Here is a 27,734-nt window from a genome sequence, read left to right on the forward strand (position 1 = left end):
TTTTTTATACAAAGTTAAAAAACATACATAAATACCAGATTTTGATCAAAAATGATATAAATATAATTACTAAATTGCTGTTTCACTTTGTTTAGATACAATATTGACAATATTCTGTATCAAATTTATAATAAGCAAATATTTTCTACTATGTAGTACTTTTAATTTAGCAGTTAATAAAAGAATGTGTGATTGAACAAATTTTATTTTACTAAAGTACCTATAGTATTGCAAATACGACATATCTTTGCTTTTTAATATGATAATTTTCTATTTAGCCAATAAATGGGATTGTTATAATTTAAATGATTAGCTGGTAATAAAAAATTTAAACGTTTTTATTACCAACTAATTTTCATTTGTATATGAAATACGGATTTAGAGTCAATCCGTAAATATTCAACATGATTCATATTCGTAAAGATCATTATATGATATATATATATATATATATATATATATATATATATATATATATATATATATATATATATATATATATATGTTCTAATTTTCAATAATGATGGTAATTTATTTACACTTATTATAATCATAATAGTAATAATAAAATATTATTTTATAATATCCTGATCTTGGAGTATTGCAGCGTGGTCTGGTGCCCACATTTTACTACACATATATTGCGTATGGAACGTATCCAGTAGCGATTCTTATGGCACTTGGCACTTTAAAAAAAAATATATGTGCTTATGGATATGGTGGCACCAGATGTTAAGCATCATCATCTCATCATCTTCCTACCCTTATCCCAATCATTTGGGGTCGGCGTAATATGATTTTATCCATATTACAAAAAGATTTGGTTTTTAGTTTTACGACCGGCCACCTGCCTGACGTCAACCCTCTTTGAAAATGTTAAGCATTTAATAATATTTGTATGCTGTATATATTTGTTTTTCTCCGTACTAATTGTTAGTATCAATATATTCTGTGTTTGTCTATAAATATTTTTTACATTTAATTCTAAGCTCAATGATTGTGTAACTACTTAAATTAAACTATCCTGTGAAAACAATAGTTGGTGAACCTAAATAAATAAAGTCGACATTCATCTTTTATCTCTAATGGTATCGTTGCGCATATAATAAACTGATATCAAAATAGGATGATTCAGTTATTAATTAAACTATTATAATATACTATTACTGTTTTATCCGTTGTGGGAAATAAATAAATGAATAGTTTATAAACTAAATTTATTTTATTGTTTTCTTATGGTGTATTAATTGAACATAACAACTGTATCTTCGGTTTTTATCTTACCATAAAAATATTTTATATATCTGTCTGTAGACACAAGAGAACCTTATCACTAAACAATGCTTTCTATCAGCAACCTAGATGAAGTAAAATAAATATTAACAAAATAACATAGTCTTACAGTAATAATAAATATAATGTGGTCTTATGCCAATCTATAATGATTAAAAAAAAATAGTTGAACTATCAAGAACAAGTAAGTTAATTTTCAGTCAACAGTAAATCGTAATTAATGCTATTTAAATCTCCCGATGTATAGGCGCTCAAAAACTTTCGCAATATTTCAGCAGGAATTAGGTATTGACTAACAGCGGGATCTTCAAACATTCGGTTGAAATACGGCACCTAGAACAAAAAGACCGTTTATATAAGTACAAAAGTGTTTCAAAAATACATAGATTTATATTTGTCTGTAAAAATATTATATTATTATCCATATTATATTGTTTTATTATAGTTGTCATCTATGACAATTCCAAAAATTGTGTTCATTAAAATTCCCGTTACTTTATATAGACATATCTAAGAGATATATGTTAAAAAATACACATAACTTAGAAACAATAATATCACCATCTAAATTTTTACAAACCCCTATTTTATCATTTTTATTTTCATTGCATCAATTTCTTAATCATACTAGATAGGATTGCTCACGTGAAGGTAATTGTCAGGCATTTTAATGTATTAAAGTATAAATTATTTCTTGATTGAACATGATTACTTGAAATAATTAGAAAATAATCTATTTTTATAAGCTTCTAAATATGTAAAAATAAATACATTCATGATTTTAAAACTTAATAAACAATATTTTTTTAAGAATATGTAAATTACCATTATTATTTATTTAATTATAAAATTAAACCTACACTATAAATAAAAATATATATCTTTTAATTGCTTTACCTAACTCTACTCTGATATATCTATTACTCTACATCGGAGAACGCGCATTTCAATTTACACAGTATTACATAAGATCATATAGAAATTTTTAACAAGCTCTTCAATGGCCCTCAAGTATTGTCAAGGAAGTAGAACCAGTATAATTATACTAAACAGCTTTTACATACACAATCGTATTGATTTCTCCCTTACACATGGTACCTATCAGCTACAGGGGAAGGGATTGTTAGTAATGAGGATGTAGTTCCCATTGCTAACAATATACCCTGTTATTTCGACCTTCACGCGGTCCTCCTGGAAATGGCCTTAATTCATTCTTGTAAAATTCGTCCTGATGAACTAACTGACCTGCTTTCATCTTCACCTACCATCCCTTACTGATGCCCCGCCAGCGTATACCGATGGCGCAGACAGGTTACTACTCTACATTCACCCATTAAAAAACCTCTACAAAATAAAATAATAATAAATAAATTATGTAAACATAGGCCAGCACCACTTATACTTACCAGTAACTTATACCTTTCTTCTCTTATTTTAATTCTTTCATCCAAATCCAATTGTAAAATCCTTTCGAACCAGGGCCAAATCATGTAATCAACATAACCAGGTTGATCACCGTCCAAGAATTTAGTGCCTCTTTTTCTTAATTGCTCCTCAATAAAATCTAACGCCTTATAGTACGCAGTGAAGTTATCTTCAACTATGGAATCTGGACTTCTTAATAGCTTGTAGAAGATCGCAGAAATCTAAAATAAATAGTATAATTCAGGAATTTTATGTATTAATTATTTATATATGAAATTTATTTCCGTGTCTGAATAAATAAGAGTCCATGTTCAATCTCGGTGGGGTCTATTTTTAAAACAAACTTTTTTACATCTACTCTAGTCTGAGTCTTGATTGTGCCCCAAATTTGTTAACTGATTTTTCATAATACAAGGCAATCTACTTTAAGGACCGAGTCTAATAGGTGTGTAAAACCCAAAAATATAGCCTTTTGAATAAATGTATGTGGTAGTATTTATTCCTACACATCAATATCATTCAAGTCAAACAGACAGACAGACTTGTAGATATTATTGTGAAAGATACTTACGGGTCCTATAGCTTCGATTATAATTTTGTCAAAAGCTTTCTTCACCGGATCTTTGGGTATTAGTGGCCTTTGTGGATATACATCATCCAAGTACTCCACGGTCACCAAACTTTCGTAGATACTTACTCCATCTTCGATTTCCAAAGCGGGCACTTTACCTATAAATATCATATAGTTTTATGATTGAACTAATGTAGGTATGTAGAACGTAATGTATTAAATATACCTTATCGCATATGATTGTTAAAACACATTACAGATAACATACGACACGAATCTAGAATTTTTTTAGATAAAAGAAAATGAAAGTCATTCTGTAGCTGACAAAGTCTTACAGAAATTATTTCAATATTACGACTGTCTAATAAAATTTACTCTTTAGAACCGGCCAACTAATATTTCTAAACTGAATAATTACTATTGTAGGTATTTGTAGTGCCTTTTTATACGGATTAAGATGGTATGGTGCGCCCGCCTATGCTAAAGGCGGAGGGAAGGGGGGGACCCGTAGAGGATGAAACGATGAAGTCCATCATAGAAAATGTATTAGAAATTAACCCAGGTGATGATAATCTAGCGCTCGGTTCTATCACACCCAACCACCACACAAGTTTAGCTAATTAATATGTAGGTCCTTGGGAATAGTAACGACCAGTTTCAAAAATGATGAGGAAGTTAGTCACCATTGCTAAAAATATACTCTATCATGTCGACCTCCCCGTGGTCCCCAACGATGACTTGCAGGGCGACAACGTAGAGGTCGACCTAACAGGGTATACCTATTGCTAGCAATGGTACCACTAGTTCCCGTTTTACAATGCAATTAAGTAAGTATAATTCCTTACCAAATGCACTTTTGGTGGGCAACCATTCCGGTTTGTTTACTAGGTTAATGTTGACAACCTCGTAATCAATCTGTTTGGCATTCAATGCTAGTATAGTCCGTTGCGCGTACGGACAATATCTCATGTTGTAAATACGCAATTTGCCATTGTATGGAGGAAGCGGATCACCTGAAGATAAAAAAACATAACTTCAATAAGTACTTATAAACAAGATAATTCAGGAACTTAGGTTATTGTAATCTATAAATAATTTCATACAAGAAAATGCATATATACATAGACGAAATAAACGACATATTAGGAAATATCAGTCATTACAAAAATTCACTAGAATATTCTTTTTTTTTATGCAACTTAGAAGGAAACGAGCGAACGAAACGAGCTGACGACCCACCTGATGGAAAATGGTAAAATAGACATAATAGAGTATACTGTTTCGCCCATGCGTTGCCATTCCTGAGGACTAAGGTGTTATATCTCCGTATCCTGTAAATTCACTGCCATATCCCACCCTTCAAACCGAAACACAACTGTTGCACAGTAGAAACACGAATGGGACACAGGTACCCAAGCAAACGATTTTTGAAGTCGGGAGACTTCACCAGAACAGTGGGATCTGGTTAGAAAACTTTTAATATGAATGTACACAGACATCCATAACATTTTTTTAAGGATAAATATATTTTAGAGACAGAATAAATAGTCATGGGTACTACTATAGATATTTGTACTGTGTTTGTATTCTAAAGTGATAAGAACAAATTCGGTAAGTAGGAACATAACACCAAGGGTCGATTCTGAAGCACTGTTTCTCTAAGCCTATCCCTAAAATTAAAATTTCTATTTGATATCGTAGCGAAATCTTTAGTGTAAGGACCAATTTGAACTATTTTTCTAATATATTCAAGACACGATTATTAATTTTAGGTTATGATAATCCATAAAATAGTAATTTTGTGAAATTATCAATTTAAAATATAAGGTTAAAAGATAAGTTTAGAGAAATGGCACCTCAAAGTCGCCTCCAATATTATCCTATACTTAATAAAGAAATAATTAATTCAAAAACAAATATAAATAAACATATAAAAAGCTAATCTAACTACATCAAATACAAAATATAAGAAAGCTAACCTTTAGCCAAGTGTCTTGTATTGAAGTTGACATTGCCCTTGACCGCTTTGGTAGCCATGGTTTGGTAAGACGCGTATCCTAGTAAACGAGCTACTGGTCTAAGCACTCTAAACGACGTCATTAAAACATGAACTGCGAAGCTAAATGTTGATATTATCATTTCAAATATTATGGTGGGGGCACTGATACTTTACGAAAAAACTGCGAATCACTGTGATAGCATAATAAACCGGATTAATTTTATGCATTGTCATACCACGCCTGTCTGTAGAAATAACTAGACCTGATAATTATAATAGTCCACTATTACTAATATAATCAAAGGGATTAAAATAGCGATCTTACGCGATTCATATGATTAATTTCGTATACCCATAATATAACACTCTTAGCGTAAGATGCTTAGACATTTGAAATTAATCATGCTTTGTACAGTGATTATTTTAATACAGCAGATAACCTTGCGCAGACTAGACAAGTCGAGGGAGGGGATTGTTAGTAACAGGTTCAATGGCCCCGTTGCTAGTAATACACCGTCAGGTCGACCTCCACAGGATCTCCCCTAAAAACTATTATGGTTCATTCTTCGTAATTTCATCATAATAGAACAAATGTCCTAATTTTATCCTCGCCTATAGTTACAAGTCAATAGCGAAAGTAGAGTAGCCATTGCATTCTCATCTCATTAAAAAACCATAAAATACAATCATAACTAAACCTTAAATTTTTGTACTTCTTGCAATTTATCAATTTGCATAACCAAAATTTATAACTTGATAAATCAAGAATTTACCTGTGAGTGTACAATTTTGAACCTAATTTTATGTTATCTACTTAAACATGTAATATATACAATAATATTTATTTAAAAGTAAATAAAAAACAAACAGGCTTTTACACTATTTTATCCGCAGTATACGATATTTAAACTGATAAAATATTATGAATTTTATCTGATTTAATCTAATTTATTTATTGCTTGAAAATTATAACTAGCTGGCCAACCAAACGTTGTCTTGGTCTCCTCTTCCACTTATCAAATCCTTTTTTTTTCAACTTAATAAAAACTCCTCTCACAAGTTGGCAGCAAACAATACCTATTTACTAAATTCCATTACACATTGTAACAAGAGCTTTAACTTTTAATAATCATATAACCATTGTTTGTACTTGTGCATATAAATCGTTAAGTTTTGTGATAAGACAGTCGGTACAACTTCAAGATAAAGGTGCAATATTATTATTATATTATCCATTTGTATGGAGCATTTTAGAATTCAATTCAATTATTTGGAACCCTCATGAAACAAAATACAAGATAATGATAAAAAGAGTTCAGAGGAAATTTGCACGTGTTCTATATAGTAAACTTTACGGCTACTATCCTTATTTGTACCCATCACTGTTCGTATCCAGTATGGTAGGTGTAAAAACACTCGAGGTAAGGCTAAAGTGTAATTTGATGATGCACTATTATCGGTTGCTCAACGGCGGAATAGACAATCCTGCAACTCTTAGTCGTTGTTCTTTGTACGCCAACGCTGCATGCGATTGCGTGCTTGTCGACTACTATCGGCACCGCCAGTTCGCACCTGTACTGCTCAGTTTGCTCCTACTTATCAGGCTATTTCTCTGCTCAATCCTCTGATTGCTCAGCAGCCAGATACTGACATATTTAATGACAAAATTGATATATTTTTAAAATGTTGTATAAAATTTGTAAGTTTGTAAAATAAACCTATGGCTCACTACACGTTTTGGGAGACTGTAGTGTAGTGAGTAATTTTCAAATAAATAAATATAGTATCTTAATTAACGTAACCCATTCCTTAAAACTAGTGTTAGTATTCATTAAAAGGATGTCAAAAAAAATAACAGGTATATACATAAGTTATACTGTATTGCTGTTGGTACAGATATTTTTTTAGTTTTTGGTAATATATTTTTTTAAGAAAAAAAATAAATTGTGATCCTATTAATGAATAATAACTCTAGTTTTAAGGTATAATAAAATACTGTATATAAAAAATTTCAAGCAATAAATATCCTGTGGAAGATTTATTACTCTATCATTGAAATTTCCAGATAGATAAAGACAGACTACATAAAAAGAGGAAAATTCCTCGCCATTTTATATTAATTTACGGTTCTAACAGATAATAACAAAATAGAATAAATAATATATATTTTTGTATTACATTAAATATTCATTAACTATATAATATTTTGAACAAAATCAAATATTCTGTTGTACTTTTTATTATCAAAATAATAAACAATGAAATAACAATTTCACATAGAATTTATTCCTTCTTCTTCCTGGGACGCATACAGCAAACATCACTTGAATCCAGCATGTTGTAATCAGGGTCACCTTTAGCTCGTGATTCAGTGAACTTAGCATGAGTCTCTGGAGCTAGACGATAAGCTCTAACAGCAGGCACATTTTTCATTGCCTCAATATAGGTTGTCTACAACAAATTGATATTTTTATACTTTTATAATCTCATTTATAATTTTATCTAAGTCAAAAACATTTATTGTAACTTTTATACAAATATCCAAAATAATTCTTTAATAAAAGCATAAAAAAAATGTTTTTAAATAAGTAGATACTTACTAAAATTCCATACTTGGTCTTGTCAATTGCAAATTCTGATTTACCAAGCAAAGGAAGAGCCTCAAAACGTTCCAAGAAAGGCCAAATTGTGTAATCAACTAAACCAGGCTCATTTCCATTCAAATATTTAGTACCGCGTGTCTCTAATTCCTTTTGTAGTCCATTCAATCCTTTGTGATAGTTCTCAACCATGGAGGGCTGCAGGGCTGGTGCATTGAAGGCAGCTGTGTAATATGCTGATTGAGCCTAAACATAAGTTTGAATGCAACATATTATTATTTAATTAGATACTGGTCATTATAATTAGATATGACCCTGTGGTTTTTTATTATCACTTTATGAAACATTATCAATTCCACACACAAAGTACAATTGATAGTAATTATAAATTTTATGGAATAATATTACAAATGTAAATATATTGTTGACAAATAACAAAATTAATCCACTAATACCATTTATATCAATAGATAGTTATGAAATTATTATTGTCTATAGAATAACAAAATTTGTTACTAGCATAGCTATCCAGGTATAGGCAAAAATACAAAAATAGATACATACAGCAGAGAAGTTCTCAACCACCAATTTGTCTTGAGCTCTGCGAAGTGGGTCAGAAGATTGTAATGGCACATCTGGATATTTTTCATCCAAGTACACATTGATGATGTTGCTATCAAATATTGCTTTGCCTTGCTCATACTCTAGTGCTGGCACAGTACCTATATAAATAAATATATGCTTGACAAAATGTAGGTACTTTTTTTAAGCAAAGAACACAATGACAAGTCTATAACCTGAAACTCGCTATTATTGTGATATGGATTTTCCCTTACATCCCATATTATGAAGTGTAATTGGCAATTCTCATGAACATCTACATTTTAAAACTACACTAATGATAAAAAAGCTAATAATAATTTTATACAATCTGGATATTCTCCACTTGGTGATATATTCTTATGCATCTTGGTCTATATATTATCTAATAAATTTGCAATAAGTGATTTTAATTAGGTGTTTTTATATAATGATGCATATAACATGTTTTTACTATTATAAACAGGAAAGAAAACTTAAATATTATATGATAGCACCCTCTCATAATTAGATCTATTTTGCATTACAATGTGGTGGTAAAAACATTAATATTACTATATCATATAAATTGCCACTGATAAATTTACCTTTGGGGCTGAAGTTAAATAACCATTCTGGTTTATGATCCAAATTTATAAACACTAAATCATACTGCAAATTTTTAGCATTCAAGACTAAAACACTTCTTTCAGCGTAAGGGCAGAATCTCATTGCGAAAAGGCGCAATTTTCCACTATATTGAGGTAGAACATCACCTAAAATGAAAAAAAAATTGATGATAAATACATATCTCTGTAGCAGTTAATAGGATCAAAAACATCTGACACTGCATCAACGGTTGCAGTTTAGAATATTTTAACCAAATATTTCAATAGTTAAAACAAAATTATTCTGTAAGCAGGTATGTTAAAAACGACTTATGTTTTAAACAGGCGTGAAATTTTGCAATAATTATGTACCTACTATATAAGATTAATTGTAATTAATAATAAATATTCTCGCTTATTTATTCACTTACGTATAACAATAAAAAATATACTTATTGAATTATATCTTACCGGTTTGTAAATGCTTCTCAGACATTTTAAAATCAAATCAAATTCCTTTTACGATATAAATTATACCAATGTTAGTGTGTAACAACTTTTACTCGTGACTGCAACAGGAAAGAACGATAAAATGTAATGATTGTGTGTTCAACGAGGTGAAAAAGTAAAGCACAAATAATTTAAAAAGTAATCGTTCACCTACTTAAAGAACTGTGAACAAAATTCGAATGCTTGCTGTCAATACATCAGTCATACTCAATCAGTCAGTGATTGACAGCTACGACAGTAGTAATACTATTAATTTATCTAGAATGGACAAGGCAAAGGAATTAAGCTATACAGCCTGATTTTCAGTAGAAAGTTTAGGATATCCTCTTTTTATAATCGGATTTGGCTTGGAAGGATGTCCTTTTACCAATCCATATTTATATTTTTCATTGATACTCATCCGATATCCTCACTCCTCACATAAAACTATGTTAATTTTTTTTTATGAGTGAAAATGGAATGATAACCCCGCCTGCGTTGACGGGATACGCTAGCGGAGCACCAGTGATGGGTGATTGATGAGAATGAAAACAGGCCAGTTAGCCCATCATGATTGGGTTCAGGTCAGGGATCAGGGTTGGTTGGCGACCTGGTTGGGTATATTGCTATGAATGGGATTCTTAGTCTCCATTACTAGTAATCCCTTTCCTCTCTGTTAATTATATTAGAAAACTGTATCTCTTAGAAATAGATAAAACATTTTCTTAGAAAATTTTTAAGAGCTTTTATACCATTGAAATCATAATGAAGATTTAAAAGTACTTGTAAATAAATCTATTTTAATAAAGATAAGTTGAATTATGCAATCATCCAGACATATCAACACAATAAACTAAATGAATGTTCAATTTCATAGTTTTGTACAACTATTTATTGCAATATATCTCTACCAAAATAGCAATATCGACGGAAATTACCTAAAGTAAATTACAAAATAGGTATTTTGGTATTTGCTACGAAGACAATAAGATATGCCAGTATTAAAAAGGGAGATATATGTGTGATATACTCATTAAAGCTTAGATTGCAAGTTCCTCACTTCAAATCACTCCACTGCACGTTCGGGTGGGTGGTCGTGCGAGTCGCATTGACATATTATTGTTATTTATACACTTAGTTACACACTTATACTCAAAGAAATATATTCTTTGCATACCCGGAAGATAACACAAACAACGGTCAATTTTCGTTGATAAAAAAGATAAATTAAGGATGGGTAAATGGACAGACAATACAAGTGTTAAAATTTTAATATTATAGGAATAATAATGATTATACTATAATAATACACGGATAGTATAAAATAAAATTTGTATTCAATAAATATTCACACAACCAAAACTTTAACAATTTATCAGTAATGTGCTTTTTTCATTTCACATATGAATCTGCATTACATTATTAGGTATTAATTAATTAATTATTATTAGGATAATTCTATTTTTATTGAAGATTCTATTATTATTGAAAAAGCAATATTCAAAATAAACAATAATATTTTGAGATTCCATAATTTAATAAACATAACTTGAAATGGGTACGATCTTTAGAGATTAGCAGAGGTCTCATAGAGATGCCATATGAATAATAAAGCATCGCATAAAATTTGACTATGGATGGCCAATTGGCTTTTCACGTCTCCTTAGATAGTTTTTTTGATTTTTTTTTTATTACAGGTATTATTTGCACTTTCTTTCATATCATAATGGGTTTTTGTTTTTATGCCGAATAGTTTTCGACTTATAATAAAAGCTCGCCTCACTCTCTGTGTGTGTTTTTTCACTCTATGTGTGTCTATATCCAATCAAAATTTTTTTTTTTATATAATATCACTAAGGGGCATGTAATACCCAAGTTACGAAAATGGTATAATAGAAAATAAATAAACCTACTAGAGCTATAGAATTTATGAAACTGAACTAATTTTCCCCAAGAAACACAGATTGAAATAAGAAAACAATTTTTTACAATAAATAGGAAAGTGTTCAAGTGACCTAATATTTTTAGGAAAAGTTATTCAGTTATATCCACTAATCCCCTCTTTCTGATCTCCGCGTATAATTTCAGTCAATAATTTTACAACTATTTTTCACCGGACAAAGTTGGGCGTATCGTATCTATTATACGTGCAACTGAGACATTTTTAATGTATTATGTGTACTGATACATAATACATTAAAAAATTGCTTAGATCGGTACAAATAGACATATTGATGAATACAAATTTTTTTGTTGTACAGAGATTGAACCCACAACGAATGGAAAAGAACACACAGTGTTACGAAATACAGTATTATATCGCTAAATCCTCAATCGTCAAAATAAATATTTGCAGTTCCTTATAATATAAAGTTACAAACAATAAGAGTCACTTAAGTACATAATAGGAAGCACTAAAATACTCGTGAATTACAACAGATATTTCAGATGAATGCCTTGGAAATTCAGTATTTTTTTTAACTAGCTTTTACCCGCAACATCGCCTGCGTAAATCAGTAAATGGATAAAGTGTCTTATGTGCTAAGTTAGGATATAATATAGCCGTATATCAAATTACATTCAAATCCGTTCAATAGTGAAAGAATAACAAACAACAATCCATCCTTGCAAATTTTCGCATTTATAATATTAGTAGGCTATATGTTACCTTATAAAGAAAATAATGGTGATAGCTTTTAAATACTACTAGTGACGGAACAACATAAATTCAAATACGAAGGCAATAAATACAACCTGCTATAATACAAAAAATGGCTTAAACAATCACAAAAGAATGTTTCCTTTACATAATAAAATTATAATTAATTTATAACACAACTTTACTACTTGCTACGTTTTATTCGACCTTTTGTAAACATTAATTAGATTAAACGGGAGCAGGTGTTTACTTTGTTCGTTATTGCACTTTGTACACTCCTAAAACAAAACCTATTTATTTAAGTACAATAGATAGAGGATAAACTAACATTAAAATATAATTTGGAATGTATAACATTATCAATTATTATAAATGTCCTTACTTAACTAAGGTTAAATAATTACAACATGTTATTGTTAGCATAGAGAGTATTTATTAAAAATAAACGACTAAATTTTAAATATCACTTGAAGCAAAATATCAGGATAAAAATACATTTAAAATGATTTCCTTTGTCAACCTTAAAAAAGAATTTGCACTATAGTATTAAAATATTATTCTTCTATTATCTACCTATCATTACTTAACAATTGTCTATGATTCACTATTGAATATAGACTACAAATTACCTGTATATAAGTTTTTGTCTAATACTTCAATTTATCTTTAATTCCACTGCAGATGTGCCGCAGTACTAACATTTGTGCTTATAATTTCTCAAAGAAAGACATACAACTTTCAACATTATTTAAGTATGTTACATACTATATTAACGGTCAGCACATGTATGTTATATGTCAAATATATGTTATATTAACAGATCAATTTATGCAATTTTCATAATACCTGAGTGACCAAGTAGTAGTCTCTTTCCCGTTTTAACTTTTTTATTACTATCGGTTTTCTAAGCTAATTTTATGGAGAAGGAAAATTTCATTTTTCTTTTTTGTAATGGATCGAGTTAAAAAATACTTAACAAAATGGGCTGTATTTTATTTAAAAAAGAAACCATGTAATGCCTAGCCGAGACGCTACTTACAAAATGAATGAAGAATCAAATGACAATTTAAGATTTTGGTGCACAAAAAAATTGTTATGACGAAATCAATATGAATTCTGTAACAGTATTATATTAAAAAGTAAAAGTATTAAAAAAAATAAAAAGTAGCTTTATTTAGTTTATATATGGCAACATTCTACAAAATTTTAGGGGAAGACCCGATACTTGCATGCAGGAATATTCCGACATGTATATAATACTGTTACTATTCAAGATTAACCTGTTTCAAATAAAAATATTATGAAAATTGCTTAAGAATCGGTGTTACATACACACAAAAAAAAATACTTGGACTAAAAGTAAAAGAAAACTATTAGAAGGACATATTTTAATATGTTCCTATGAACACTAATTTCCATGGTGTATGCTGTACTGAAAACGTGCAGTAATATATGGAAGTAATTTTTTTTTTTATAATTGTTAGGTTTTCTTTTTAAATATGTTCTGTAAATTCATATTACTTTTAGACTGTTGAAATATCTGCGTGACTCGCCTGCCGACCTCCTGCGCAGCTTGCAGGTTAGAACGCGGGCCGAGTGTCACGCGGCGGTTCCGGAGAACCTGCCACGTTGTGCAGTAGTACCTCAATAGCGGGCTTAAACTGCGACAGCGATGGTGCTTGCACAATCTCTTCTAGTTTTCTATAAAAATATTTATTTATTAATTTAAACACTTTATTGCACCAATATTATAGGATTTGTTGAAAAATTTTCAATAAGTATAGTGTACTACAAAAGGTGGTCTTATTGCATAACATTAATTTCGTGCTATACTTTTTTTATTATAAACTATAACAAAAAATATTTTTATTATTATAGTCAATTTAAATAGAACTTAATGAAATATTATTTCTATGAAAATAAAACAAATCATTAAAATTGGTTGACCGGTTTTGATTAATGTGAAAGAATTAAAGTGAGTTATATAAATCTCTATAAATTAAGATAATGATACCTGAGCGCAGGTAGCAGGGCGGAGTGGTGGCGACAGTGGTGTTGTGCAAGTTGCAGGCCCGGCAACAGAGATGCCACCGTCTCTGCTGTCGTCGCGCGGTGACATAACTCGCATAGCATGCTCACCGCTGCAATATATGTAATATGTTATTATACCTTTTTGTTCGCCAATAGTAGTAATATAAAGATATCACTAGTAGAAATATATAATGTGGGGATAGTCTGTGCTAGGTCAAACAGTTAACAGGTTACGTTACGTATAGTACCGTCTTAGATTATATAGACAGAGCATCAAGTGTCAAAAACGTGTCAAAATTTGGTCAGTTAAATAGAGATTTGACTGAATCAATTTGGCTAACATATTTTTTTTTTAAACCAAAACATAACGACCTATTAATAAAATAAAAAATACTACAATACTCGTAATTGTGTGAATTATGTTGTTTTATTTGGGATTTCAAAACTATGTAATTTATAAATTGCACAGGGTTTCGTCAGTAAACAGTAGATCTTGAGTCTAGTAAAGTCGACCACCCCTGAACTATATAATGTATTACTTAACCATTGCTGTGGATGTCTGAACTGCAGTAACATAGATTTAATTTATATATTAATTAACTCAGGTTAATGATTTATGTACATTAATTGTTATAATTTCTTTTACACATGCATTTATATTACTTACACACATCCACTCTAATTTCCTACCTACTTTACTTTATAATTATAATTTTCGTTTATATAATTAAATTACATAAAATCCGTTACTGTGGATTTTTGTAATAAATAAATAAGTTTTTTTTTTAATGAGTGATAATGGAATGGTATCTCCACCTGCGCTAACGGTATACGCTGGTGGGGCACCAGTGAGAATAGCGAGTGATAAATAAGGATGAAAGCAGGTCAGTTAGTCCATCGCGAAGAATACCACGAGACATAACCACGACGCTTGTCAGGAGGAACTACGTGGAGATCGACCTGATTAGTAACACTTCCAGCAATGGGGCTGATAGACCCCATCGCTAACAATCCCTCTCCCCCCAATAAGTAAGAGTAGAGAGTAGTGTAGAGTGAAGCAGAGCTCAGTTACCGGTGTCAGCGCGCGAACGGCCGTCGGGCGTGGGCAGCACGAGCAGCGCGAGCGCGTCGGCGGCGCGCGCGAGCAGTCGCGCAGGCATCGGCGCGGACAGCGGCGCGCGCGCGGCCGCCCAGCACGCCGCCGCGCACGCCCAGCCGCGCGCCGAGCTCGCGCGCGTCGCCGCGCCCCACGCCGCCAGCGCCGCCTCGCGCACGCTCCTGCACACATTACAAATACAAGTTTACTATTTGACAAACACACAAATTTACATTCACAAGATACGACCCGTCCCACACCACCACAGGCGAACCTGTATCGTGGGCAACCGATTAACAAAGATAACAATTCATAATTTGTTATAATAAAAAGTATATAGTGGGCGGATATTAATATAAAAGAAAGGGAATTGACATAATGATCATTTGCTGATCAGGCAATCTCGAAAATTTGTAACATTAGCGCAATTAATAAATATGGCAATGATTAATTCTTATAAACTGAAAAGAAAGAATAAAAACTACAATCAACTCACAGGTCGTCGTCGTTGAGTAGCGCGGTGACAGTCGGTAGCACCTGTCGCTCGACGCAGTCCTGGCTCACGTCCGCTGAGTTGAGCAGCTCGACGATCAAGTTTCCTATGTACACGCGAACCATGGCGCCACTACCGCTCTCGCAACTACTTGCTGAAACTGCAAACAACAATGCTGTATTGTCATTGTATTAAAAAAACTAAACAATTGGTGACTTATAAGTCACTAGGACAATTTCGTTACTATAAATTCATATAAAATACACTTTGATTTATTTTATTACAGTTTTTATATGAATAAAAACAATATCTTGGAATAGTTGAGATTAATTTTTTTTTCTAACAATGTATAACTCCACGATAATAATATATTATTTTATATTTTTAATATATTATTTCATATATAGTGCAATAAGCCAATAAGTACGCGCGCGTACATTAAGACACAATGTAACATTTACTCTACTACATCTACTACAAGTACTCATGAAGACGATATTGTTAGAGTGACGAATATAATTCGTGCGTGTTAGATGAAATACATCAATGTTGCTACACTATAAATTTAGAGGCGTAAGGTGACAGTCTACAGCACCACACACAATTTGACTCAGCTGACTTACATTCTCTAAGTTCCTGTAAGTAAAATTCAAGCGTTTCAAGTCGATGCTTCGCCACCCACTTCAATGGTATTGAGAATATCTTGGTTGGGAGGCCACGAATACTGCTATACATAATCCATCTGTAAAAATATTTTTATTTGTTTAATTTTGTGAAAGCAAACTTCTAATATACTATGAAACCTTAATTTCAGACATATATAGAGATAGATGGCACAATTGTTGCAGTATAAGTGAATTACACATAGACATTCCGTATCGAAATTTATAGCATATTGTCTATGGTTAATTTATGGTCAAATATTGACATTAAATCAATAATTAAGGCAAAACGATTGCGTTATCTATTAATACTTCTATTTTTTTATTCAAGATGTTATTAATTTGTTATCTATTTACTAGAAGTGACAATAAAAAATAAAACATACTTTTGCAAAAATTCTCCGTGCTGTGTCTTATCTTCAAGCGCCGGCAATATAGCCACCAAATACAGCCCAACCACAACAGTACTATCTACATTAATACTATGTAATTTTTCCATTTTATGTTCTAAATCCACAATAATATCAGTAAATATAGGCTTCAGCATATTCAAAGTGACGTGAACACCGAAATTTTCTATGTAACTACTAAACAGTGTTATAAGGTGCTCATATAAAACAGAATGATTTAATAACTTATTACTTGTTGACACATCTAGAATTTGTTTCACTCTGAAATAAAAAAAAAGAAGATCGTGTAATATTAATTCTATTAATAATATTTTCCTAAGAGTAGTACAAAAAGGAAATTTATTTAAAAAGTTTAGTTTTTTTTTTTATTTATTTTTTTAGCAGGATATGACACGCAAGTAAGCGCAAGTCCACGACTTCAATTGTGGTAAGCCCAGTTATTTTAATTTAAAAACTAAACTACTGGACCGATTTTGACAACATTTCTATGACACTAATCTAACTATATACTTTCAGATAATAAATAATTTTCCAAATAGGTTTATAATGGAAGAAGCTATGAGGTAACAAATATGTTAAAAAAATAAAACCAAATTGAGAACCTTTTTCTTTTTAAAGTCAGTTAAAAATTAGTGAATATAAAATTAATAAAGTTATACTTACAAATGAATAAACCACGTTAACTCTGGCCATCTGACATCCGGTTTCTCTTTGATAAGATTATTCATTGCCACTAATAAAGCCTTCAGGTCCGTACCATTCGTTCCGTAACACTGTATATCTAAAAAGTAGTCTTGATCACACTCCAAGGGCACTTCTTGTAAATTAATTGACATATCACTATTTCCGATGTTTACATCTCTAATTATTTGTACATTTACTACGTAGGCCAACTTGGCGAGAACTAACACTCGCATCACATCTAAATACAATATAGCAGTCTTCCAATCATTGTCTGACAATGATTTAATGAAATTCGTTATCACACGGCTACACAGATCTGAGGACAACTTTCCTGTAATATTACAATTCAGTTAATATGTTATTTAAAAATAAAGTCTCCAGAACTGGGAACGTTTGAAAGTTATGAAAATGAACAAAACAAGAAATGTATAGAATAATATAGTATATAAATATATAAAATGTTTCAATAGAACTTAAAGACAATGTAAACAAACAAATAACTGACCCAAGATGGTCCGATGATAATTTAATATAGTAATATAAAATCGATTAATCAATTGAATTTTTATGTTTGCTTCACATTTTATTTAAACTGTTCCTGTGTATTAAGCACTATTGAAACAGACTATATATAACATACCAAACATACCTGCAATCAAAGCATTCCTCGCTAGTACAGGAACAAATATATTAACTGTATCTTTTACATTTTTTTCTAATGGATCTTTCAGGAAGTTGAACATGAGATTCTCCAGTTGTCCGTATTTATGGTCTGCTACTGGACAAATTAGACACGCAGACTTCAATCCTAGACTTCTGATTTCTCCTTCGTTGGATTCACACATCAATACTACTAAGCTCAGAAGTAGAGATGTACATAACTCGATGGGAACGTATGGCGCGATGGCAACGCATATCTGGCTCGCGAGTACGCGACGCTCGATAGATCTGGAGGTTAATAGTTCTGCTATGGATGATAAAACTTCACCGCTGCCTCCCCATTTCACTATAAGACAGGTAGCTGAAATATAATAAATGTTAATTATCTAAGAAGTAAAACTTTCAAAGTCCACGCATGAAGTTGCGAGCATAAGCTACATCGAACGCGATTTCAGAAATAGGAAAACCAATGAAATAAACAATTTCATTGGAGGGCGATGGATGGCTATAGATGGCGCATCAAGATGAATCTTACATCAAACTTATACGTTAATGATTGATTACCTTCGCATATAGCCCTGGCGTCGTGCGGCTCGGGCTTCTTAAGGAGTGTAAGCAGCGCATGCAGCAGGCGTGCGCGGCGCGGTTCAGCCGCAGGCAGTAGCGCCGCCGCCGCCGCCAGTAGAGCCACCGACTCGCAACGCCGCGCTGCCGGCACCTGACCCACTAGCTGCAAAATTACACACCGCGCGATCACACACCCTCCTATATTTTCCCGAGAACTAGTGTTATGCCTCCGTACCCTATATTCTACCTTCCAAGCCTAAACACTGCTATATAACACACAGCTGCTTAGTGACAAAAACACGTATAGAACATAGGTAGGTACTCATATAAACGATTTTTTTACGAAGTCTCCCTTCTCTTCGAAAAAAGATATATTTAGGAGCTAGGTTCAAAATAAGTCAGATACAAAATAGTACAGAAGTAAAATTATTGATTTACTTAAGAAATTATTTTAGAGGAGAGTGATAAAATTAAAAATTGTTACAAACTTACGCGAGGCAAAGTATCAGCTACCAATGTTAGAAGACCAGGTAACGTGATTGGTTTTTCATTGTTCACCAACTCCGAAAGAAGATCATTAGCTAGTGGTTCATGTAGATTTAACGCCTCACAGCACCAGTTCAAGATTGACACCTTTAGATTATTAGGGATGTCACTACAAAATAAAATAATAAACTACATTAAATTGTTATTAGAAGTTTCTTTACTTATTCTTATTAAAGCGCTTCATCTCATTAAAGGTCATTTTTGAAAAGTTATTCCTAGATTATATTAACAATAAATTTGAAAAAATAACAGAAATTTAATAAAGACAATATCTTTCATTTTATAAAAATCGATATTTTGCCAAAACCGATAAACACATTTTCAAGATTCATACACGAAAAAAATAATTATAGCAGATGCTTTTTTCTTTAATTTAATAATAATTTAAGAATTAATTCAAATATATTCGATAAGATTTCGATATGTTGGTTGTTCGTTTCATCATAACGGAATTGTCAACAAATGTCTCTGACAACCGTATTTAGGACTGCAGTTATATGGATATTTATTATTTACACTGCGCGCTCCACATAACCGGGATATATTGACTAGGATAAAAAGTAGCCAGCATCCTTCCCCATCTAAAATACTATGTGTAAAATCAATTTCAAGACGATTAATTGTTATTATAACACATCAAGAGAATACAAACTCATTATCACATTTATAACATTAATAAGTATATTGCTATTGTCATAAAAAAAGGTACCTATCGACAACCAGCTGGCGAGTAACGCTTTTTTATTTTAAATTTATTTGTACCTATGCTTTGAAAAGGTTTTGTTTACATACACCTCAATAATCAACTTCTGAGCACTTTTGCATGACGATACAATTAAACACTCTATCATCGCAATTATATATATATGTATATATATATAGAAATATCTCACCTGTCAATCCACATTTCTTTACTGTTATTTTCAATATTGTTGTAAACGTACTGAACACGGGTCCATTCTGTACCATCATTGATGCTTAAAGTTTCGTCCAATGTAGTGACACTGCTACGACGTAGGGGTGAATCTCTCGAGCTCTCACCCAAAATGGCTGGATCAAACGAACTCGTATTCGATCCTTCTTTTTGTACTCTGCTAAATACAAATTTTATTAAAAAAATTATAACTAGTCACTATGTAATGAAGCATTCAGGGTAGATACACGTGCATCCCGCATTGGACCGAAATAATTAAAAATATGTTTATAGAATGTACGCTAAATAAAATTGGCGAAATGCGAAATCTCATTACATCCTATTGCTAGCAATATATTTTATCAGGTAGTCCTCCACACAGTTCCTCTGGAAACCATCATGGTTAATTATTTTTGAATACCTCACAATGGGCCAATTGACCAGATTTTCCTCGCCTATCATCCCTCACTAATAGCTTAGCCATGAGTAGCATACAGTAAAGTTACAACTTACACCACACTGTTTTTTTCACTGTCTATTATCTCGAACTGCTCTGGTGTTGCACTATGGGTCGAGTTGCCACTGCCGTAATGGTTCTCTGTGGCAGTACATGTTAAAGGTTGATGTTCAACTTGATCAATGGCCAATTGAACTTTTAACATTTTATCATCAGGAATATTGAGCTCTAGTACTTTGCTATCTGTTGTTGGGCTTGTCAGGGAATTTAAACTGACAATTGCAGCATCATATAGTTTCTGGAAATTCAGCTTTTCAGTCTCCAAGGCAATCACTTTCTGTTTTAAGAGCTCAATTTCTTCAGCTTGGATTAGAAGCTAAAAAAAGTAATAAGATTAATGATGGATTAAAAACAACAGCATTCTTCATAGTAGCATTTCATTATCTGTCACTTGAATTAAAAAAGTAAACACTCCCTACAATATGGTAATTATCTATTGCTTGAATTTAGAATTATAGTTTAATACTAAGTTAATCATATTTTCATTTTCTTATATATTTTATTCCAGGCAACAAATTTTATAATATGTTATGTAGGACAATATTTAAGAAAAAAAATATTTAATTTTAAATATTATACTATAAATAATAAATACCTACTTTTAATATTTTTGTTTTATTTACACTATTACTGACCTCATGATTCCAGCCTGCATCATGATCTAAAGAAGTCTGACAACTGACACACACATTTCCTTCTTCCAGATCTGTCTGACATTCACTGTCTGCATTATGCTGATCAACTTGTGTAGCAGCATCAACTTTTGGTATGTTCAATGCTGTTGAGTTTCCCCAGAACAAAGATACCAATCCAGCTGGTCTTGGCATGTTTAGACCTACATCATCCCAATCTTCAAACTCCTAAAAATAAAATTCATCTATGTATCACCCTTAAGTGATCTATAACCACCTGATATGTTTTTAGAATTCAAATAAAAAAGTATAGTATTTGTTGTGGAAATTGGCAACTGACATACACACAAAAACTGTATGCTAAAGCTAATATATTTCTCTTATGATGGATAATTATTAATAAATTGATATTATACTCTATTATAACAGTGTTCACATGTCATCCTATTATGAAAAAAAATATATACCTGATCAGGATTTTCGTCTGAAAATGTAATGGAAGTGAGTTTATAATCTTGCAGTAGAAGGTACTCATTGACAAGGAAGTTGAGGGCTCTTTTCTCATGGGGCTTCAATGAACGCTGATTGAATTTATCTTTTGAAGATTTATCTAGAGCTGTGTCTCCATCTAGAACATACATATATGAAAAGGATTTTTAAATGTTTCTGATCATTGAAACATCTATGTTATTTTGACTAAAGGGCTTAGAAAATAAACTCTTTGTGCAAATACTTCAGGTCTCAACAAGAAATCCTGATTATTTTGAATCATATAAATATTTATTGAGTTCAATAGAAAGAAATTGTTTACATTAACCCTTAACAATATCTCTTTTCAACATTATCATCATTACTTAAATAGCTACAATACATATAGAACTGCCATAATTTTTTTACAGTTTTAGTTTACATAAGATATTTCAGACAGTTTAATATTCTTATTACTTATACAGATTTCTTAAAAGAAATACCTGACCAAAACCAATATGAATTAATAAAATCAATCAATAACTATTGTTAGGTTAGGTAAAATGTTATATGTACCTGCAAATTGTGTCAAATTAGCTCTAAGAGCATTTATAGTCTCTCTAGCTTTTCGTAGTTCAAATTCCAAGACTGCCACATCTCCTCCACTTCCACCACGATCACCACCCCCATCTTCAGAGTACCGTGCAGTGTCCAATGAATCTAAGGTGGCCTGACTTGGAGTCCGATCTAAAATTTTTTTATACAACTTAAAATGGCAAACAAGCTAACGGCCCACCTGATGGAAAGTGGTTACGGTCGCCTATACATATGAGCAGTACCATGGACATAACAGAGTATACTGTTTCGCCCATGATACCTCCCATGCATTGCCATTCCTGAGGACTCAGGTGTTATTCCTCTGTACCCAGTAAATACATGCCATATCCCACCCTTCAAACTGAAACACAGCCATGCAAACACAGACACACACATGCACACATGCTTCACGGTTGAAACACGAATGGGATAGAGGTACCCAAGCAATCTACTTTTGTACAAAGTCTCCCTTTGTTTACAGAGTATGAATTGATAAGCATACTTTATTTGCATTATATAAAATCCTACTATTATAATAAAACTAACTGTATTCCATGGTTTCACCCGCATAAATCGGTACATAAAGTGTCCTATGTGCATATATATATCATATTTCAAATTTCATTCAATTTTTTTCAGTAATTTTTGCATGAAAGAGTAACACACATCCAGGCATCATTACAAACTTTTTTTTTTATTAAATAATAAGAGGCTAAATGGATTTGAATTGAAATTTCATACATAGGTAGATTATTAATGCAACACATATATACTTTTATTCTTATTTCTCATGGTTAAGTTATGGAATGCAGCTAATAGAGAATAAAAAAAAAACAATTAGAATATTTGTTAAATTAAGTAATCATTATAGATTACTTATTAATAAAAATATCAAATAATAATATGGTCTTTGATAGGTATTCTGGGTAATTTTTTTTAATCTTAATTAGGGACTCCTTTTCATTTTAAATATTCCAGTTCTATCACTTAAGTTTAATTTATCAGCATCACTATAATTCTGCATTATTGAGATTTCTACTTCTTTATTTTAATGGCTGAAACCAATTCATGTTGTTGATTTTGCCAACATAACAGTTGAAGAGAGAGTCTATCACTATATAGTTGTTTTCTTATTCTATTAAATACATTATTGATTTATGAAATTAAATTACAATAAAGTCCTGTTTATCTAAATCATGTTTATCCAATGTCCATTTCATCTGAACAATTTTTTCCTATATATATTTTATGTACTTTATAGAGTTTATTTTTTTATTCAAATAAGTAGATAGTGAGATTAAAATTCCTATTTTTCCATGCAGAATAAGGTAGATAATTTCTGTAAGAATACAAAATAAATTTGTTTTGGTATTCAGCAGTAACAAACTAAGATTTCAATCATAGTTTGGTGCATTTTTAACATGTCAACACAAAATTTTTTTACACAAAAACATGCAGAATTATTCACAACTTTATCAATAGCATACATATGCAGTTTGACAATCATATTTTGCAGTATTAATGCAATTTGGGGTGTTTCAGGGGACTTCAGTTTATCTGAAATTTTCATTATCTAAATCGGCTGCCATTCTGATTATTTTGGATAAACAGGACTTTATTGAATATCGCTTAATATACACAGGTAAGATGAGTAGATCTATTGTAATCCTATTAAAAAGGTAAAAGTTTTATGTTAAATTATATTTGAATATTAATGTCCAAGTGTAAAAAGATATACAATTTATATTCTTTACTTTTGATTACTGTGCTTGTACAAATGACTGCATAGAATCCTATACCTTATTAAGCATATATGATTTCAGCATATTTCTGTTTGAATACCCTAATTTCTAAAATCCTTAGGTATAAATTAATTATAAACACATTTGCAATATTTCATAAATTTATTTTTAAATAGTACCTGACAGACTTCTTTATATTATTCTTAAAAGTATTTAATATTCATGTATTTTATGTTTTTTTTTCCTTAGTTGTAATTTATTATTTATCTTTTTTGTTTAATTTGTTATGGATGATAATGGAATTGAATATCTACCAGCACTATCCATATGCATATGCTAGCAGGTTACCAGTGAAACACTTTGATTTTAGCTAAAAAGGCTATTATATAATTAATGGTGATATGAGAGGATAAAAACAGGGTGACAAATTGACTGGAAATTGATCATGATGATTTCCAAAGTTAATGTGTGGTCGACCTTATAGGGTATATTACTAGCGACAGTTGTATTTGGTAGTTTCCACTAGTAACAATCATTTCTTGTCCCCTCTTTTTATTGTGTTAATGAGCTGACCTTAGCGACATTTTATATATATTGTGGGTCAGTGGATCCCCTTGTCACTCGAAGATACTAACAGCAAGTATTTTTAGCTACTTACGCATAGAACTGAACTCGGACGCTCGAGATACATGTTGTTCGAAGTTGCCTGGATTTGAAAAAAATTCTCTAAGCTGAGGCAATTCTTTTCCACTTTCTACCAGCTCTGTGTGTAGTTCTAGTGCTGTTAGAAAGTAATGGTCTCTCAGAAGCTTAGTCGCGATATCCTCATAAGATAGATGAGGTGGTGAAACGAATGAACTCCCCTCGACATCCTTGTAAGGATTCATTTTACTGCTCTTTTATCACATCACAATTTAATTAAGTAGCAAATATGAGACTACAGTTAGGTTTTGGATCCATAATTTCTTAAAATATTTATTTAAGACAATAATTACAATATTTATAAGTATTATTTTTATTTACTGCACACACTTAAAGTAGCGAATAGCGATGTAGCGATTTGTAAATCTAATAACCAGCTATATAGCAACTATTTAAAAAATAGTAACTGATAAATTATCAGTCGGTACAAATAACTAGTTAGTAAATTATAAAAACAAATAACTCGAATATTTTCTCTATTTTTATGGATTTTTTACTCTATCAAAATATCATGTTCACTATTGTTTAGTCATGAATAAACGATAAAAAAGATTATTATTTCTTTTGGGGGTCTACCATAAAATAAAATTCTGAATTTTTTAACTAAATTTCGTGTCTCTGTTTGACAAAATCGGCCCCGTAAATGGAGCTCAACATTTTGTTTGTCATAATTCCTACCATAAAAATTTAGAAGAACGATATTTTGATATTTTTTATATTTTTAAACAATATGTAATATATAATTTTAACATCAATTTGTGTTCTTTTTTTATTTACTCATTCACATTAAAAATAATATTTTAGTTAAAATTTTCTTTTTAACGTTTATTTTTTATAGTTAGGATAAATTTTCAGGTATTCTTGTATACAACGTAATAAAAATTGTTTTTGTTCCTTATCAACAAAAAATTAATCCATGAAAGTCTTGCATAAACTTAACCACTCTTTCGGCTACATCGTTTACTAACCCAAAATTTTCTTTCTAGTTCACAAAGGAGGACATTCATGTAAAAAAACTATTTTAAAATGAGGCGATTGTACAAAGACTTGCTTTTTACTAAAATAAAGTCAGAGATGCTTTTTTTCTGAATCAAAATAAGAAAAAAGTGTTAAAAATATATATTTTTACAGAAAACGTAGGTAAAAATTTCTATAACTATTAATGGCAATGTTCTTTAATAAATTTACCACACAATAAACCGCAAAGTTTTTCTTTCGATGGAATATATCGTTTTTCGTAAGTTATTTTCTCTTTGGTTAAATTATTAACCATTTTAACTTTAGTTTCTTGATTCACATTATCGTCAATTTCATTCATTGATTTCAAAAAGCACAAATCTTGGTAAAGGGTTTTTATGGCTGAAATGCATTGGAGCCATAGTTTAATGTAAGATGTTACAATAAATAAGCAAATAAATCTTATATAAATTATTTACCTGAAGTTGCGAAACATGAATGTGTATTGTTCGTTGATGACATTTCTGTTACTATTACATGTGACTTAGAGAACTTAGGAAGTTTTGAAGATGACATTAAGCTATTAGTTAATTCCATCATACAATGGCTTAAAGAAAATAATTTTACTGTGAATCTAGATAAAACCGGACATATTAAATTTAGAAATATCGGTGAAACTGACCTTTGACTAAATATAAAATATAACAGCGAAAGCATTAAATCACTTCATGAAACCTCATTTCTTAGAGTCAACATGGACTATCATTGCAACTGGAAAGCCCAAATAGATAAGGCTTGTAACAAAATAAATAAATTTGTATATGTCCTTAGAAGATTAAGTAAAACTACTGATAAGAAAACAACTCTGATAGCATATCACGGATATGTAGTTTCACAATTGCGATGTAGTTTAATAGAATGGGGTAATCCTACTGACATTAATAAGGCTTTCTTGGTACAGAAAAAACGTTTCAGTGCTCTTTGCGGGCTTCCACCATGGAAGTCTTACCGACCACTATTTAAAAAATATAAAATTATTCCACTAGCTTGCATGTATATTTATATAGCAGTTGTAAATTAAAAAGTTTAAGAAAAATTTAAACAGCTTTATTACGGCCAAAGAGCACTATCCGCGAAATAGAAGAAATCCAATAAGACTAGACTAGAGTATTAAATAGATATCCTAGGATTATAATCTATTAAAGAAACTTTTATAATATGTGTATACGAATTTTTAATAATATTCCAGAAAATATTATACAGAGACAATTTAAGAGCACACTGTACAAATGGCTTTTGGACAAATGTTATTATTCAATTAAGAACTTTTTGGACTAGAAAATAATTCCACTTTATAAGCACATACACAATATTTTGTCATTAGTTTAAAAAAATTATTATAAATATTAAAATTTTGCATGCCATTGTTTTAACAAAATACGCCTATTCCTAACATATTATTACTACCATCTGTATACCGTGTTTTTCAGCAAATCAATTATATTATTATTATTAACGTCAATCAATACCACCTTGTCGTTGCTTGTGATCTTGAATTGAGTTCTTTATTCAAGAGAGCACTTCATTATATTTATATTACCCGTTTCAATTATATAGCTTTTTACTATTATACGTCACTAATAAGAAGGCGCACTTTATATTTGTTTGTTTGTGTTATCATATCATTATATTGCTATTTCATAGGTATGCTACGACATTCTCTTTCTACAACATTTATCCCAGTTCACTGGGTTATCAAACGAATAAATTGTGCTCGTCACAGATAAATGTGATTAGCCGTTATGATAGCTGTTGCTCTTATAACTTTTAATCT

At 31.0% G+C, this 27,734-nt stretch overlaps 2 protein-coding genes across 3 annotated transcripts; both read right to left on the reverse strand.

Moving 5' to 3' along the window:
- Positions 1-1,200: 1,200 nt before the first annotated feature.
- On the reverse strand, positions 1,201-9,741 carry LOC113521242 (uncharacterized). The gene is made up of 10 exons (XM_026906721.3): positions 9,547-9,741; positions 9,076-9,243; positions 8,453-8,610; positions 7,889-8,134; positions 7,573-7,739; positions 5,269-5,456; positions 4,135-4,302; positions 3,290-3,447; positions 2,700-2,939; positions 1,201-1,626 (listed from the first exon to the last, which is right to left on the reverse strand). The coding sequence occupies exons 1-10, from the start codon at positions 9,569-9,571 to the stop codon at positions 1,483-1,485; spliced, it is 1,662 nt and encodes a 553-aa protein (XP_026762522.2). The 5' UTR covers positions 9,572-9,741; the 3' UTR covers positions 1,201-1,482.
- A 1,141-nt stretch (positions 9,742-10,882) lies between these two features.
- Positions 10,883-25,365, reverse strand: LOC113521432 (RAB11-binding protein RELCH-like). Of its 2 annotated transcripts, none has more exons than XM_052898962.1 (16): positions 24,900-25,365; positions 22,479-22,649; positions 21,902-22,062; positions 21,438-21,662; positions 20,799-21,118; positions 20,266-20,466; positions 19,319-19,481; positions 18,824-18,989; positions 18,249-18,620; positions 17,579-17,930; positions 16,892-17,176; positions 16,467-16,585; positions 15,847-16,003; positions 15,327-15,532; positions 14,238-14,364; positions 10,883-13,924 (listed from the first exon to the last, which is right to left on the reverse strand). In XM_052898962.1, exons 1-16 carry the CDS (start codon positions 25,126-25,128, stop codon positions 13,804-13,806), a joined length of 3,375 nt encoding a protein of 1,124 aa, XP_052754922.1. In that variant the 5' UTR covers positions 25,129-25,365; the 3' UTR covers positions 10,883-13,803. The 2 variants fall into 2 exon arrangements, with proteins under 2 accessions (XP_052754922.1, XP_026762762.3); XM_026906961.3 differs by having other exon boundaries at positions 20,266-20,463; positions 24,900-25,357.
- Between the last annotated feature and the right edge of the window lie 2,369 nt (positions 25,366-27,734).

The sequence above is a fragment of the Galleria mellonella genome, unplaced genomic scaffold (genome assembly GCF_026898425.1).
Source record: "Galleria mellonella isolate WM207_F2 unplaced genomic scaffold, CSIRO_AGI_GalMel_v1 utg55, whole genome shotgun sequence".
Classification (NCBI taxonomy): Eukaryota; Metazoa; Arthropoda; class Insecta; order Lepidoptera; family Pyralidae; genus Galleria; species Galleria mellonella.